This window comes from Conger conger, chromosome 9 (genome assembly GCF_963514075.1).
Source record: "Conger conger chromosome 9, fConCon1.1, whole genome shotgun sequence".
Lineage (NCBI taxonomy): Eukaryota > Metazoa > Chordata > Actinopteri > Anguilliformes > Congridae > Conger > Conger conger.
In genome coordinates, this window is record NC_083768.1 from 36865240 (window position 1) to 36882118 (window position 16879).

The 16879-nt window shown below is 42.4% G+C and overlaps 1 protein-coding gene across 3 annotated transcripts in view; it reads left to right on the plus strand.

Moving 5' to 3' along the window:
- LOC133136557 (dipeptidyl aminopeptidase-like protein 6) overlaps nt 1–16879 on the plus strand; it is a 152303-nt gene that overhangs the window by 126773 nt on the left and 8651 nt on the right. For all 3 annotated transcript variants that reach the window (XM_061254171.1, XM_061254169.1, XM_061254170.1), the window contains exons 9-18: nt 9544–9698; nt 9829–9926; nt 10226–10349; nt 10844–10882; nt 11358–11465; nt 11996–12087; nt 12467–12514; nt 12764–12876; nt 13906–13953; nt 16705–16803. In XM_061254171.1, coding sequence (XP_061110155.1) covers nt 9544–9698; nt 9829–9926; nt 10226–10349; nt 10844–10882; nt 11358–11465; nt 11996–12087; nt 12467–12514; nt 12764–12876; nt 13906–13953; nt 16705–16803 — 924 coding nt within the window. The remainder of the gene's footprint in view (nt 1–9543; nt 9699–9828; nt 9927–10225; nt 10350–10843; nt 10883–11357; nt 11466–11995; nt 12088–12466; nt 12515–12763; nt 12877–13905; nt 13954–16704; nt 16804–16879) is intronic.

Below are 16879 nucleotides of genomic sequence, written 5' to 3' on the forward strand. Positions count from 1 at the left end.
AGTGTTTCAAATGTTGTATTTTCCAATAACTTTGGAAGACACATATTCACTGTGATTGACCAATTTGTAAGGATTGTAAGATTTACAAATAACAGTAAATAGTTACGGGTTGAAGCAAATATGTTCATGTCCTCTCCTGGCTATGTAGCTCTAAAGTGTTCCAAGTTTTTCCTGTAAAATTAATTTATAAACACAAAAAACAGTTTTACTATAGAGATGCCTGGAGCACACCTGTCTGTTTTTTGTGTGTTCACTTCCCCAAAATTGAAAATTGCTTCTCTTAGTTAAATGATGCAATCTCCTACTTGACTGTAATCATTCTGTGTGTATGTTGACTAATAATACGATTCCACTGCAGATGGGAGGAATAAGACTGTGTGTGTAGGTGTGCATGCGCTTGTGCGTGCGCACGTGTGTGTGTGTGTGAATGCTTGTGTGTGCATGTGCGTGTGTATGCACATGTCTGTGTGTGCATGCTTTTGTGTGTGGATGCATGTGTGTGTGTGTGTGCATGCTTGTGCGTGCATGTGTGTGTCTGCGCGTGCGTGCATACGTGTGTGTGTGTGCACGTGTGTGCATGTGCATGTGTGGATGCATGTGTGTGTGTGTGTGTGTGTGTGTGTGTGTGTGTGTGCATGGGTGCGAGTGTGTATGCATGTGTGCGTGCATGCACATGTGTGTGTGTGTGTGTGTGTGTGTGTGTGTGGATGTATGTGTGTGTTTGTGTGTGTGTGTGTGCACGCGTGCGTGTGTGTATGCGTCCATGCGTGTGTGCGCGTGTGTGTGCATATTCCCATTTATTCTGCCAGTAAATCTATCGTAGGATTTGGTGTGGAGGGACATTTCCAGGCTAGCTACAGTATTGAACTTTAATCACGGGGGATATTGCACAGTCCTGACACATCCCTCTCCAACCTCCTGTCATTATTTATTGAAACTCATAAATGTGTTAAAGGAAGGTAATGGATACTGAGATAAATTCTTGCTCCTTCTTGATCTATTTCATTTCAAGATGACTCTAATCGATTCCATACGCATCACTGTTTATTGTTAATGATTAAGAAAAAAACACCTTTAATTTTGCCACAATGCAGTCTGGTTCAAAACCACTGATTGCTTTCCAGAGGATTTCATAATCCACAAGACAGAGCTGAATAGCAGTCTTACAGCAGTGTACTGCAGATCCCCTGAGTTCCTATGTTACACAGAGATGGGCTGCCACACTTTCAGTCACTATCAGGAATAATGTGAAGTTATGTGACGCAGCAGGAAAAGAGCTCTTACTATAGAAATGGATTTAGAGCTGTCGGATATCTTGTGCTTGATGATTTGTGTCCCTGTGAATGAAATAGCTTGCAGAGTGCAATTCATTTAAGGATAACTCCCAGATAATCCTGTTTATCTTCTAATACCCGTACCCCAACACCTAAAATCTGTTAACTCAATTTCAAATAATTCCCTCGAGGAAATGACAGCTGTCTGCTTTTTCACAGCAGAAACCTGCATCAAGGGCACAGACAGCCATCCCTGTTCTATCTCAGCATCTTCTTTTTAATACAGCTGGAAATGTTGCAGCTACTGAAGTAATTCAGTATGTACACAGCTCAGTGCAACAGCAGTAGTCCTGCCCCTGGGATTTGAACCCACAGTTGCCTGGTTACATGTTCGGCTTTTTGATCACCGTGCCACATACTGCGCACAAGGCATTGTCAAAGTGTCTACATTTCATAAGTGATCCAATGACAAAATCAAAGTCATAAATTCTCAAAACCGAGGAACAAAGTGGCTTCCCGGTATCCTCTACCCCGTTTCATTACAGGCAGAGAGAGCGATGGCCTTTGAAATGGCTGACGGTGTTTGGCAATCACACCACGGCTCCTGCGAGGAGGGAAATGTTGTTATGATATTAAAATGAAGTCATCATAATCAGCACAGCTTCTGGCGGCGCGAGCCGGGCTGGCCACCGAGCTGGCGTCGGAACGCCGCCGTCCTGATTTCTCTTCAAACGCCGCGGCGGGATAACGATCGCCAGGATTCTGTGATGATGCCGACCTGTCACTCATCCAGACTCAGGCTCCAGACTAGCGTGCTGGAGTCGTGAAGAGCCCGGCGCTGTGCTGGATTCAGAGGAAGTCTCTCAGAATCAAAGAGGCTTGCGCTGGCGTCTTGAGGGATCACACTGTGCATTTGCTGGTGTTAAAATCCTGATGTTGAGGGTTTTAGAGTGAAAGTGTTATGGTTATGGTGTTAAAATCCTGATGTTGAGGGTTTTAGAGTGAACGTGTTATGGTTCTGGTGTTAAAATCCTGGTGTTGAGGGTTTTAGAGTGAAAGTGTTATGCTTCTGGTGTTAAAATCCTGATATTGAGGGTTTTAGAGTGAAAGTGTTATGGTTCTGGTGTTCAAATCCTGATGTTGAGGGTTTTAGAGTGAAAAGTTATGGTTCTGGTGTTAAAATCCTGGCTTTGAGGGTTTCAGAGTAAAGGTGTTATGGTTCTGGTGTTACAATCCTGGTGTTGAGGGTTTTAGAGTGAAAGTGTTATGGTTCTGGTGTTAAAATCCTGATGTTGAGGGTTTTAGAGTGACAAGTTATGGTTCTGGTGTTAAAATCCTGGCTTTGAGGGTTTCAGAGTAAAGCTGTTATGGTTCTGGTGTTAAAATCCTGGTGTTGAGGGTTTTAGAGTGAAAGTGTTATGGTTCTGGTGTTAAAATCCTGGTGTTGAGGATTTTAGAGTGAAAGTGTTATGGTTTTGGTGTTCAAATCCTGGTGTTGAGGGTGTTAGACTAAAAGTGTTATGGTTCTAGTGTTAAAATCCTGGTGTTGAGGGTTTTAGAGTGAAATTGTTATGGTTCTGGTGTTAAATTTCATATGATAGACACAACCTGGGCCCTGTTCCACAAAGAAAGATTTCTGAGCCGGATAACTGCATTTAGTAAAACCCGGAACAATTATCTATCTATCTATCTTTACTTCAGTCCATGTTCAAAATGTAAGCATGGTAGTTATCTGGCTAACTCTGTAATCCTGCTTTGTGGAATAGGCCCATTTGGCCAGGAGTTGGGTTGATGTGATGGCAGGTAATATCTTCAAAACCACAAGCAGCACTAGTTATGAAAGCAGGTTCTTCTGGCAAAGGCTGATAATGTTTGGTGCTGTTTGGAAATAGACGATTGCAGTCAAGTACATGGGTATAAATGGAAAACGCATGTTTGTGTCAATGTGCTAGTAGCAGGAATGGAGTAATAATTCAAAAGCTTGAATTTAATCCATTAAATAAATAAAAATGTGCGCTCATAAATTGTTAAAAGAATACCTTGATTCTGTTTTGGTGAGTGCATACACTCCTTTTGGTGATTATCTGTGCAGTACATTTTGGAGGAGTCATCTTCAGTTTTTTATCCCTATCCTTGATGAGACTGGAAGCCAATGGAGGTTCTAAACCATTTGATGATGTGAGAGTAAGTTGGACGGGGCACATATCAGCAGACTAGCTTCTCTGCATCGAAGAGGGACAGAAATGGGTGGATACAAGCAATGTTATGGAGGTGGAGGCAGCTTTGTTGATAATTAAAATCAGATTCAATTTTTAGGTCTATGATATACAGTATCTGTATGTCACCAGCGTAAAAGTGGTAACCAAGCCTATATGTGTGAATAATGTGGCCATATGATAATGTGCAGAACAGCAGTGGACCTAGCACAGATCCTTGAGGCACACCCTGATTGACTGGTGCAGGGCTTGACTGACAGGGGGCCATGCTAACTCAAGTCAAACCACTGCAGGGCTACACCAGTGATCCCACAAATGCTCTCCATCCTGCTCAAGAGGAGGCTGTGATTAACCATCTCAAAGTGGCACTAAGGTCCAACAGGAGCAGTATGCATAAATAAATCATTAGTAACTCTGACCAGGGTAGTTTTACATCTATGCTGTGCTTGGAAACCGGACTAAAATGGTTCTAGCAAGTCACTGGTTACAAGATAGCTGAGAAGCTTTTAATGTGGGTATAACAGAAGCAGATTTTAAAGCTACAGGTAAAATGCCAGATCAAGGGACTTGTTGAAAATAGTACAATTAGCAAAAGACTCAGCAGGAAGGCAGTTTAATCAGTGCAGTTGGGATGGGGTCTAGCTGGCAAGTAGTAATCTCATTTTGGCAATCAGCTTACTAATGGCCTGAGGAGAAGTAGCATAAAAGCTAGGAAAAGAACTGCTGGTGGAGGAAGTAAAGGCACAAAGGCACAGATAGAAAGTTGTCCTTAATGTTGAGTTTCTGGAAAAAGAAATGAGGAATTCATGAGATTGCTCAACTTAAGAACAAAATGTTGGAGGGATGCAGGAGTTTGTTGACCACTGAGAAAATAACCTTTGGCTTACCCTGGCCAAGCTCAATGACACACCTGTAGTGGGCATTCTTTGCCACAGTAAGTGCAGCTCTGCATGCTTTTAAATGATCAAATTGGTTAAATGAGCCTTGGAGTGCACATTGAGACCCACATTGAGATCAATTCTGCAATTGATTTGTTGGTGGTTTTTGGGGTTGGAGCAGATTTCATCTGCATTACATCTGAGGTAGAAGAAGCGTTCCTGAATCAGGGGTGTGTGCAGAGATGATGAGTCTGTACATAATTACATCACCGTTAGCCAATCAGCAGAGAGGACAGAGCCAGGAGTCCAGTTCTCTGGTTCCCCAGTTGCAGCTGCAGCTGTCTTAGCTGCCTGTGGTGCCAGTGTGAATGAAAGTGGTCCACAGTTAAAGCTGCTGTGGGTGGCTTCTGCTCTCTGCGATAGACCAGGGCTGGTCAGGACTGCTTCTGAGATCAAACACACTGGGGACTGGGGACATGGGGAGGCAGAAGGCAATGGGGGGGGGGGCTGTCTCTCAGTTTTACAAGTTAAATTATTTTAATTGTGGAGGATCGCTCATTGCACATTCAGTCTATTTGGAAATACATTATAGTCAACAAGTTTGTAATGTCAGTCCTTGCATTTGGAATAATCTTAAAATGTTATTGACAATAACAGTGACTTGTATGCACCATGCCTTGAATTTTATGTGATTTTCACAAACAATTGGGCATTGTTCCCAAGTTTTCTGGGATTCAAATTCAATTCGAAACAGCGCACTGCACTGTGCTTCAGGTCTTATTTTGAGCACCAGATTGATGGCAGCCTATCGGGTCAGGGGTGTGGGAGGGGTTAAACACTTCGATGCGGTGACGCGTCATTGGAGAATTCAGCCCAGGCTCAGCCCAAAATGAGCAGCAGACACCCACACCCACAATCCCTCTGGACATCAGCTGTGCTCTCTTCTGCGCTGTTTTTTTCCCTTCTCTTGCGGGGATGAGTGTTTCTCATCGCTGTTCCCAGGGCTGCAGGGAAGTGCGAACTGGCAGGCTGTCAAGGTTAATTCACGACATGCCATCTCATTTCAGAGCACCCGTGTTTACATGCAGACTGAGGTATCACTGAGGGCTTCTGGTGCCACCCTGTGGCTGTTTAAAGAACTCTGGTGTTTGTCTGAGTTTAAGCTAGTTCAAACATGAGTTCATTTGAGTCGCTTCTTCATTTTTGAGCACATTAAATTACACTCCATAGTTGAGGGAAAACTGTCATGATTTCAACTGTATATTATTAGTAGGCTACCTTTGAAGTTCTCTGTCTGAAATACAGATACTTTACCCACCTTTAGGCATCTGGCTGTGGATTTGGCAAGCCTCAGACTCCACTGTGCATGAATCACCAAAGTGTTGTTTCTAATGAGCAATGAGCAGGAACAAGCCTTAAAGTGTATAATTTATAACCCGTCATTATTTCTCCTTGTCACACTATTAATGGTGAGTAAGCGAAATTAGCAGTTGCTGTCTGACAAGTCACCTAGGTGTTATTTATTTTTGATCATTTTGCGGACACACTTTATATAGTGTGGCAGACGGAGTGAACATTTCTCAGGGCTGTCCATTTGTACCCCTGGTTGGTCATTGTACATTACTCCACATTATCACAGGGTAATAGATACACCAGAATTTTGATAAGAGAGAGAGACAACATGCTGTGCAATGCGCTCCACTGACAGAAAGCACTCATGAAACGACATGAAACCTTAAAACTGTCTCTTTAATTGTGCAAATACAGCGAGGCGGGAGTCCCGGCAGTAATATAGAGATGGCACTGAGGGAGGTCAGTGGGATACATCATTGTGAAATGTGGAGGGGTCTTCATAGTGAAGTGTATCACCTACTGGCAGAGGTCGTAATAATTGCCACCGGGCAATCATTTTAATATCTGGAGCCATTTCACAGGCAATAAGAGAACGACAGGGATGCAATAAAATTTAATTCTGTGATTATTTATGTAAGTGGAGGAGGGCTGTGGATTTGAGTCGATGAAACCCTCAATGAATGCAAATATAAACTGTGTCTGACAGACTGAGAAGAACATCAACGCTGCCATTTTGTGTGTCCATTTTTTAGGAGAGCCCATGTCAGAGCACGTAGGAATGAAACATTCTTAATGAGTAAGGGTTTAGCGAGCAGGGTTTAGCGAGTCATTCAGATGTTCAACGTTGCAAACTGCTGGATGGCTTTGCATCAAATGAACGTATATTCACTGTACATCCCTCATAATCATACTGTGACCACCTTGCTCTAAAACACATCAAAAGCTCCCCCCCCTTTCCTCGTTCGCAGAACTTCCGTCCGGCTACAGTTTTGTTCTGGAATGACTCAAGCTTACATCACAGCTGCCATGTTATATCTCATTTATCTGCGGATGAAACCTCTCTCCTGCTGGAAGGTGTAATCGCAGGCCCCCGGTCTCATTTGGCCTCAGCGTGTGATTAAAGATGTGCAGGGAATAATCACATTACGCAGGCTAAAGGCCCAGCAGAGACACTGCCGGCCTTCGGGAGGTAATTAGGGCCGACTCCTCTCACCGGCGCTGTAATCAGCCGTTCAGTTCAGCCCGGGGTCACGCGCTCCTTAACGAATCGCTCCCTCCCATTTAATTATTCAAGGCCGCGCATTAGTCCCAGAGCTTGGAGGCGTTTTTTTTTCTGAAGCGTCTCCGGACCGCAGCGCTGAAACAGGGACGCACCTGCTGCTCCGATCTCCGGCCCGCGGCGCAGGTTTTATTTTAGCACAGGGGCGGAGGCCGGCGCTGAAACGGCGGTGGAGTAGGACCGAGAACTGAGCGGTCGCAGCGGGGTTTGACAGTTATGAGATGGTAATCAGCGGCGCTTCAAGACTGTTGAAATTACACGGGGGAGGGGGGCGGATGCGTGGAGTGCTTTTATCCTCGACGCCACGCTGAGGAGATGCAGACAGACGGCTTTTTGGGAACATTTCAGGGCCATTCTTATTAGAGCATGGCTGTATTCTTCACTGCCTTCAGTGAGACTGTATAATGTGTCCACTTTGGACTATCTAGACTCTGTTGCCTCATATATACCATATCTCTGCATAACTCATTTACTCTAGTCATAATATTGATGAAGCATCCTTGTAAATGTTACTGACTGTTATGGTCTTTCATTTGGTCTGATATTGTATCACGGGAAGTAGTAATTGCGCTGTTAATTTGTTCAGATCTTGCAAATACACACAGTACACATACGGACACTCAGTGAGCACTTTATTAGGTAGATCTGTACACCAGTTTGTTAATGCAAATATTTAATCAGCCAATCATGTGGCAGCAACTAAATAAATAAAAGCATGCAGACATGGTCAAGAGTTCAACTGTATTTCACACCAAATGTCAGAATGGGGAAGAAATGTGATTTAAGTTACTTTGACTGAGGAATGATTGTTGGTGCCAGACAGGGTGGTTTGAGTATCTCAGAAACTGCTGTTCTCCTGGGATTTTCACACACTGCACTTTGCAGAGAATGGTGCAAAAAAGAAAAAACATCCAGTTGAGCAGCTGTTCAGTGGGCAGAATGAGAGTAAAGTGCTCACTGAGTGTGCATACATATTCACGGTTATGAAGGATTAATAAGCTATTAATAACTGATTTATACATAATGAAATGTATACCGTAGAGATAGCTATGCTGCACATGCATCATACCAGGAGTATATATTGCATTATCATGGTTTTTTACCTGTACAGTATAACTGGTCTTTTTTAAGTATTAGAAGGTTCACTCGTCTTAAATGTTTGGATGTATTTTTTTATCAACTTGTACATTATTGTGCTGTCGATGAATGCAATAACCTATACTTATCTCTGTATATTGCTGTTACTTCCCTTGAGAGATCTTAGCCTTCAGCAGTGTTTATCCGGTTCATAACTGCCTGATTAGAGGTATTGTATAATGTGTTCTGCTCCACAAAGTGTTGGTTTAATATGTTATTTTCAAAGGCGTCCTCAAGGCTATCATTGTACAATAATGATTTCACATCGTATTCAATAATTCTACATTTTGTTCTGAACATATTCAGTATGTGAATGTGAAATTCTAGTAAATGATATACAAGCCTGTATATATAAAAGTTTATACCACGGCATTGAAAAATAACCAACCACCTAGGGCAAATACGGCATTCTGATTGGCCAAGACGTGTCACGTGGGTGTGCATTCATTCTGCATAACCTTGCTCACGAGAACAGATTGTTAGCAAAAATATGACATATGACAATATGACATAGGCTACATTGCATTGAGTTACACTCTACATTATCTGAAAGATAACCATGGGAGATGTTTCAAGCATGATGTGACCGAGCGTTTTAACTTCGTAAAACACCAGACAGTGGCGCAATCATAGAGTAATATACTTAGACACGGAACGCCCTGAGATGCTAAACTATATTCAGTACACTGATATTCTCTGTACACTACATATAGCGTGAAGTATAATTCATAATTGAATATGTTGTTCTGCAGGACTGGCTGTAAGAATGAGACATGCCAGCTGACTTTGACAGCTGTGCTGTAAAACACAGCAAAATATTGAGGTCTTTATATACTCAAAATGGGAAGGGCTCTGTTCAGTTGCATTCGGTCTGGAATACAGCATCAAATGTCTATAAATTGCTTACTATTATCTTGTGAGCTAATATTAGTTAATCGCCTGTAACATTGCTTACTATTATTTTGTAAGCTAACATTAATTAATAGCCCATTTTCTTTTGGCGATGGTGAGCTAGCAAACTTTTATTAGATGATGATGCAGTTGGCTTTTAGTTGCAGCAGGCAATTTTAGGCTGCATGAAGTATTTATTTCTCAGCAACAGGGACTATTTTTTCTCCCGTTCCCCTTGCATTTCAATGAATCAATTTATTTCTGAACTAAAAATAAATTGACCATAGCTACATTACTTTGGCAAGTTAGCCATCGTGTAAGCAGGATAATAGCCTATGAACCAGTCAGTCCTGAGGAAATAACTGCCCTTCAGGGTGGGAAACAGCACTGTCGGGTTGTAGCACCACCCTGTTGGACAATTGTTTTGTCATAACTAACTCCTTCATATGGTATTATCCCTTACTTATTTCTCATTTGCTTCAGGTTCACACTGTGTCTATGGCCTTATTTTGCAGAGGAGATTTTCCAAACCCACATTGCCCACTGGTGGTCTCCAGATGGTGCCAGGTTGGCATACACTACCATTGATGACACCCTGGTCCCCAAAATGGAAATCCCAATCTTTACTGGCTCACCTTATCCAATCGGGCTAGAGTACCACTACCCAAAAGTAAGTGCCAAAAAAGCCTACTTCTGTTTGGCTAGTGCACACTAGCAGGAATGGAGTGAAATTAGTCTCTCTCTCTCTCTCTCTCTCTGTCTCTCTCTCTCTCTCTCTCTCCCCACACTGCCCCCTGTAGGCAGGGGAGGAGAACCCCATGATCCAGCTGTTTGTGGTGAACCTGAACGGGCCCCTTCACACCATGGAGATGCGGCGGCCAGAGAACCAGCGGATAGGGTGTGTCTCGCCCTGCTCCAACACTTCCCACAACGACATTACATTTAGTCACATAGTAAACCCTTTTATTATGCACATTACATTCTTTACATGCAGCCCGTTTACAGCTGGATATTAACTGAAGCAGTTTAGATTAAGTACCTTACTCAAGGGTTTTTCTTTCTCTTTTATGCTTTAGCAAAGATGGCATATGGTTGAGCCAGATGGTTTGGTGACAGGCTGGAATTAAAAACACAGTGGCTCATCGGGGCCAGGGTTGAATTTCTCTGATGTACATGGATCTGTTTCTTCCTCACCAGAGAGTACTACATAACGATGGTAAAATGGGCCACAAATACGAAGCTGGCTGTAAACTGGCTAAACAGGGCGCAGAACATCTCTCTACTAACCCTCTGTGAGGCCACCACTGGAGTCTGCACTAAGGTACAATACGTCTCATTCCAAGCGGTGAAATTTAGATTGTTGAACCACTATAAGAAACCGCCTGCGACCATTTATCTGGGACAGTGCCTGATTCCCATACGGAACTTGTTCCACTTGCTATAAAAGTTTCTAAGGAGTTCAATCATTATAGTGTTGAGAATCTGTTTTGAAAAAAAAAGCTTTTTAAATGGTAACCAAGAAGCTGTAAGGATTACATTAACATAACTGCAGTCAGTGAGACCGATTGGAGCTCAGTTAATGGCTATAATGTGCTGACTGATTTGGGCTGTAATTCAATGGGACGGCTGAGTAATTGGCAGCAGCTGAAGATTAAAAGATTATTCTTTTACTGTAAATTCAATGACATGTCTATTTAGGAAAAATGTGTGAGCCTTTATTATGTAGCTTTTCCCCCCCGTGGAAATACAGCATTTTAGCATACTGTATGTGGAATGATTTGGCAGGCTTTGATGAATTATCTTCTCTCTTTTCAGAAACATGAAGATGAGAGTGAAGGCTGGCTGCACAGACAGGTACGGGTTTTCCTAAAGAAAGAGCGCCTTCCCAAGGTCTGGGTAAAGGCCAAGAACTGCCCATCATTGCTGGTCTACCTGTGACCAACCTGTCAATCAAACTGTCCAGTTCAGGCACATTCATATTCTGTTAATTGACTTTGCAACAACAAACTTTAAGACATGAAAACAGAAATGGTTATGTTTGAATACTATTGAATGAGTTGATGTCACTGACTAGCTTTGCTAGCTGCCCATGCTATCTTATTAGCCGAGCTAGTAATCATTTCCTTTAGATGTAGGCAGTGTTCATTCCATTTGGTCAACGATAAGCATGTGACAACGTTTTGAGAATGATCATTTCAATACCAGGCAATCTTAATTTTGACTGTGGAAGTTTCATGGTGGAGGAACCAAGGCTATAACATTTCCAAATTGTACGATGATGTGGATGATTGTACAGTGAAATGACATTCACATGTATTTGGTCGCACAGAACGAAGCACCATTATTCTCCAAAGATGGGCACAAGTTCTTCTTCACCAGAGCCATCCCACAGGGCGGGAGAGGGAAGTTCTTCCATATCTCTATGCTGTCCTCACCGGTATGATCTCATGTTCTCTCTCTCTCTTTCTCTCACTCTCTTTCTCTCTCACTCATTATCTCTCTCTCTCACACACTCATTATCTCTCTCTTTCTCTCACTCCCTCTCTGCCATACCAGTGTCTCAAATTATGAAGGATGTAGAAATTAAACAATGTGTTTTATAAAAAAGATACAGGCACTCCAATCAGCTACCAATCACAGCTTTGATATGACAGGATAAACAATTGCATCGTCGGGAAGATGTTCATAGACAGCTGCAGGCCAGAAATGTTCTACTTGATGTCCATTGTTTACGTGATCAAAACACATACATGGTGTTATTGCTGTGTAATAACATACAATAACAGTAACAAAAGAGCTATTTTGTGAAATTGTACCTCTTATAAACTTGCAGAATGTCTTCATTACGCATTCAAATGCCATTCTAATGGCGTTTACATTAGTCCAAAAGTCGTCTATCAGAGAAAAATGTGAGTACTGGAATAGGGACTGATCGCTGATCGTCTGTGTCTGTTCTTCTCCATCAAGCCCAACGCAAGCAGCGACAGCCTCCAGTCCCTCACCTCTGGTGACTGGGACGTCACTGAGGTCCTGGCCTACGACGAGCGCAGCCAGCTGATGTGAGTCAGCCCCGCGGTGTGTCTGCAGCCAGCCTCGCTGAGCCACCATCTATTTCTGAACAAAACCATGACTTCATATCACATGCGTTATATTTAATTCATAATTCCATTAGCCGGATAGCCCGACCCAAGCCTCATTACGAATGGTGAATTAAGGAAGGTCCGGCATCCAGTTCTGCACTGACATCATTCTCAGCGCATATTGACCCAAGTAGATTTGCTTTTGGCTTCAAAAAGCATTCTTTTCAGATGTTAGCATTGGGGTTGATATGTGTACATGCATTCATGTATTGCAGCACACATGCAGTGCTTATTACTGGCCACATACACTGTCATGTTTTTAGCTCTGAGGTAATGATGTAAATGTGTTGTTTTATAGATACTTCTTGAGCACAGAAGATGACCCAAAACGAAGACATCTCTACAGGTATCACTTCTATATTTACAACTGGATGGAAAGATACTGTATACATATGTGGCGGTGTAATATAACGGTTAGGGAAAGGTTTTAAGGTTTTAGGTTGTAGTCTCAGGCAAGGCACTGTGTTCAATAACAAATTAACTTTGTGCTATTATGAAATGGCAGGCCTGTGTGGCTTTCAGAATGCTTTGTTATTTTTTCAACAGGTTGAAATATGATTGTTTTCATTTTTATTTCTGTGTTTAACTGCCTCAGTGCGGACACCGTAGGACCCTTCAACAGGCGCTGCATCTCCTGCGATTTCAGCTGTGGTTACGTGAGTGGCTCCTTCAGCCATGACATGCAGTACTTCCTCCTCAACTGTAAAGGTGAGTGACATCATTTCCTCTCCAGTTCAAAGGAGCAAAAGGGTAGCACATTGGTTAGGGGTTTGTGTTTCTAACCCATAGATTGTGGGTTTGACTGCTGTTGTGCCCTTGGATCAAGATTCAGTATACATGTATAGAATTGGTTCAGTATACAGTATAGCCAGCTGTTTAAATATATGGTATGTAAAATAATATAAGCTGTCTTATGCAGTCTCTCTGGAGTGTCTCCTAGTGCCTAAAATGTAAATGCAACAAGTGTTGTCTTTTCATCTTGCATTGTAAAGGAGAATGTTGTAGAAATGTTAAAATGTAAAAGAGTAGACCGTAATAAGAGGCATATATCCTGTGTAAGGCAAAACGGGTACACTGTGTGTTTACTGTAGTGTGGCACTGCGCATGACAAGCTACTGTGCGTTATTTTCTAATTATATGCTTTATACCTTTGTGCCTTTTTGCTAATCAAAACCACAACTCAAATCACAGTTTAATAGCATGATAGGGTGTTGAGATTTCTTCTGGTGTTGCAGAGTAAGGTGTTACTCTGGCTTCTGTAGTTGCAGTAGAGGCAGGTCAGTTTCACAGAGGCTTTTCAGGTAACTTGACCCACTTAGCAGTCTCTGGAGAGTCTGTTTGCCTGTTGTCCTACTTTCACCCTTCCCCTTGGAAATAAATGATTTTGTATGGAAGTTGCATGTAAATACAGCATAGTGGCAGTATGTGTTGGGAATGGCATGGGAAAGATGACTCAATCATAATGTGGCTAAGGTACATGACTGGGAACCGCAAGATCAGTGGTTAGATCCCCGGTGTAGCCACGATAAGATCCGCAAAGCTGTTGGGCCCTTGAGCAAGGCACTTGACCTCACATTGCTCCAGGGAGGATTGTCTCCTGCTTTGTCTAATCAACTGTAAGTCACTTTGGATAAAAGCTGTAACTGCAATGTAATCTAACACAACTACCATAAATGAAACCACCTTTAAATGCCTTCTGGGATTCATTCATTTCTGTTTCCTCTTTTCCCCGCCAAGGCCCTGGAGTGCCGACTGTGTCCGTGTACAGTACGAGAGACAAACAGAGTGAGTACACCTCACAGAGAGCAGGCATGTCTGGTGTCTTTATTCATAGGACATGTAAGGTTCTTTTACTACCTGACCAAATACACTAGACTGGATGTCATCTCAGCACACAGAATTGATCTCAGTTGCATTTGCTTGAGTAGTTCATGTACCTTTCTGTCCAGTAATGGTGAGCATGTTTTGAAAGTTTCAAAGTGTCCCTGTAATGACAGGATAACGTCACATTCTGCTGGGTAATATAACCCAGTTAATAAGTTCTGACTGTGATGTTTCAGTGTAATGCAGAACAATTATCATTCTCAATTGAACGACACAGGCATTTAAAGACACATGCACACAGACATGCGCACATGCAGGCATTCTATCTCTTGCTCTCTCTCTCTCTCTCTCTCTCTCTCTCTCTCTCTCACACACACACACACACGCACACAAATTCCCTAAATTAAAAACTGAACGATGCAGCCAGTCGTTAGTTTGATTTTGGAAAAGTCACAGATGATTAATCAAACTGAGATACAGTGTGCAGGAGTAATATACATATAAATACATTTCATGCGCAGCAACGACTTAATTATCAGTTATCTTGCAAAAGATGCACAGTGAGCAGTCAGATTTTCAGAGATGAGAGATTCATAAATGTATTTTTTTCCTTCATTAAGCATGGTTGTGGGGGTAACGGATTGAACTGGTGGATTAATCAAGTCAACGTTTAATTAGTGATGACCGAGATTACATGGTTTTGAAAAACTAAGTGTATGAAAGTTCACAATATGTTCTTGCACATGCATGTGCATCTCTATATAAATAGAGAAAGAGAAATAAGAAAATGTATCTGCACTTGTGACACAAGTTCTTATAACTAAATCAAGGACAGGGCCTGCAGATAGACCACTACAGCCGAATCATTGAAAATTGAAAATGCATTTATAAATGTCTCTACCATTGCTGTGCCAAATTCAATTACCTGAAGAGACTGTCCAGAAAATGTACAGGATATTCTACCATTGAAAAGGGTGAAAGCGCACACCTATTTCTGATGGACCTACTGTTATTTTTCTGGGAGTGTTAGAATTATTTCCTTTGGAATGAAGTTTTGCTATCTGACTGTGGCCAGATTTCCGATTGCATGATGGGTAGATTGATGGGGCGATGTACTGTAAGAGCGCGTGTGGACCCAGAAGGGCTCGTCTGCCGTGGCCCGAGAGCGGGGCGTTATTGGCTGAGGGAGAGGCGGCCGTGGTCCGCTTCGCGTACAGAGAACCGTGCGGAATCCATGAATAATTGAGCAGCAGCGGGGAAAGCGCAGCCATCCGTCTGTGAGACAGCTCGGTTAATACCGTTTTCACACATTCCCCGCGCGCTGTGGCCAAAACCCTGCCACATATACATGAGCTTTACCCACAATGCCACAGCAATAGTCTTTCACTGACAGCAGAGCAACATTCCATTGGTCTATTTCTTTGCTTTTTCTTTGTTCACATCGGGGCCAGCTTGCAGCTGTATTTATCACACTGGTCTATTCTCTTCACCTTGAGGTGATTTGATGCGGCTGCTAAGATCTCGGGGATGTGTTTATACTGCCTGCAGCTATCCCCCCATCCTTCCTAAGACCATGTCCAGTATAAAGTACATACGCATAAAGAGTAAAGAATGAGAGGACAAAGAAGAATTAAAATAATATTGAGCCAAACTGCTCTCAGCACTGCGGATTATTCATAAACCCGGTCTGAGAGAGACGTATGGATGTAGTATGTACATGAAATCAAAGTTTGATTGTGTATAGGTTTTGTCTTTGATTTTGAAAAGGGGCAATGCATTGTGGGATTCATTTCATGGATTTGTATGGATTTGCATTGATTGGCTCCAGGAATGTGTGTCTTTCTGAACTATGGCAAAGATTGACTGACAGAGAACATGAACACTAAATGCATGATATACTTGTGAGATTACTGTATGTCAGGTTTAGAGGGGTTTCAGAGGTACTTATATAATACTTAGTGTTTACATACTGTACATAATTACCCTGGTGAAGGATGAGTTAATGTACGGATGCAAAAACTAATGGCCCAACACGGCTGTCATAATGAATCATAATTCATATTTGTACAGGAAGTCTGCCCTTGTTAATTAAGGTCTGCTTCACACAAAAATCAAAGTGTGCTATTATACGTGCATGTACCCATTAACCAAGCTCATTTTCTCAGAGCTAACAGCCATTCCACGTTATTACACCTCAGTGTACTCTGGGAGCTCACACTCCAACAGTGCAAGGCCTATTCTGTTTCACACAACCATTATGCTGTACAACATAGAATTGAACATGCACTCTCTCATCAATGACACTAATGCTTAAACCATGCACACACACACACACACACACACATACACATGCACACCAATACACTGACAAACACATACACACACACACACACACAAATACACCCACACATACACGCACACCAATACATACACGCACACCAATACACTGACAAACACACACACATACACACACGAACACACACGCACACATACACACACGAACACACACACACACATACACACGCACACCAATACACTCACAAACACACATGCACACACATGGGCAGTCAGGTCAGATCCTAAAAGGAGGGACACTTAACTGCAGAGCTCTTGTTTATTCATATACTTTTTGACTTTTTGTTTTATCAGTTTTATTCATTATACATGAGATGTGCTTCAGTATTTCATGTACATATGCCCCTGTAATTACAGAGCTTGTGGATCTGGAGACCAACGAGGATGTAAACAGCACACTCGCCTCCGTGCAGATGCCAAAAGTGGAATATAAACAGATATACATAGAGGATTACAGTGAGTATCCATGCGCATGATTCCATTCACAGACACTTCTTTTGTTATGCCTTTTAATTTCTCTGTGGATTCAGAT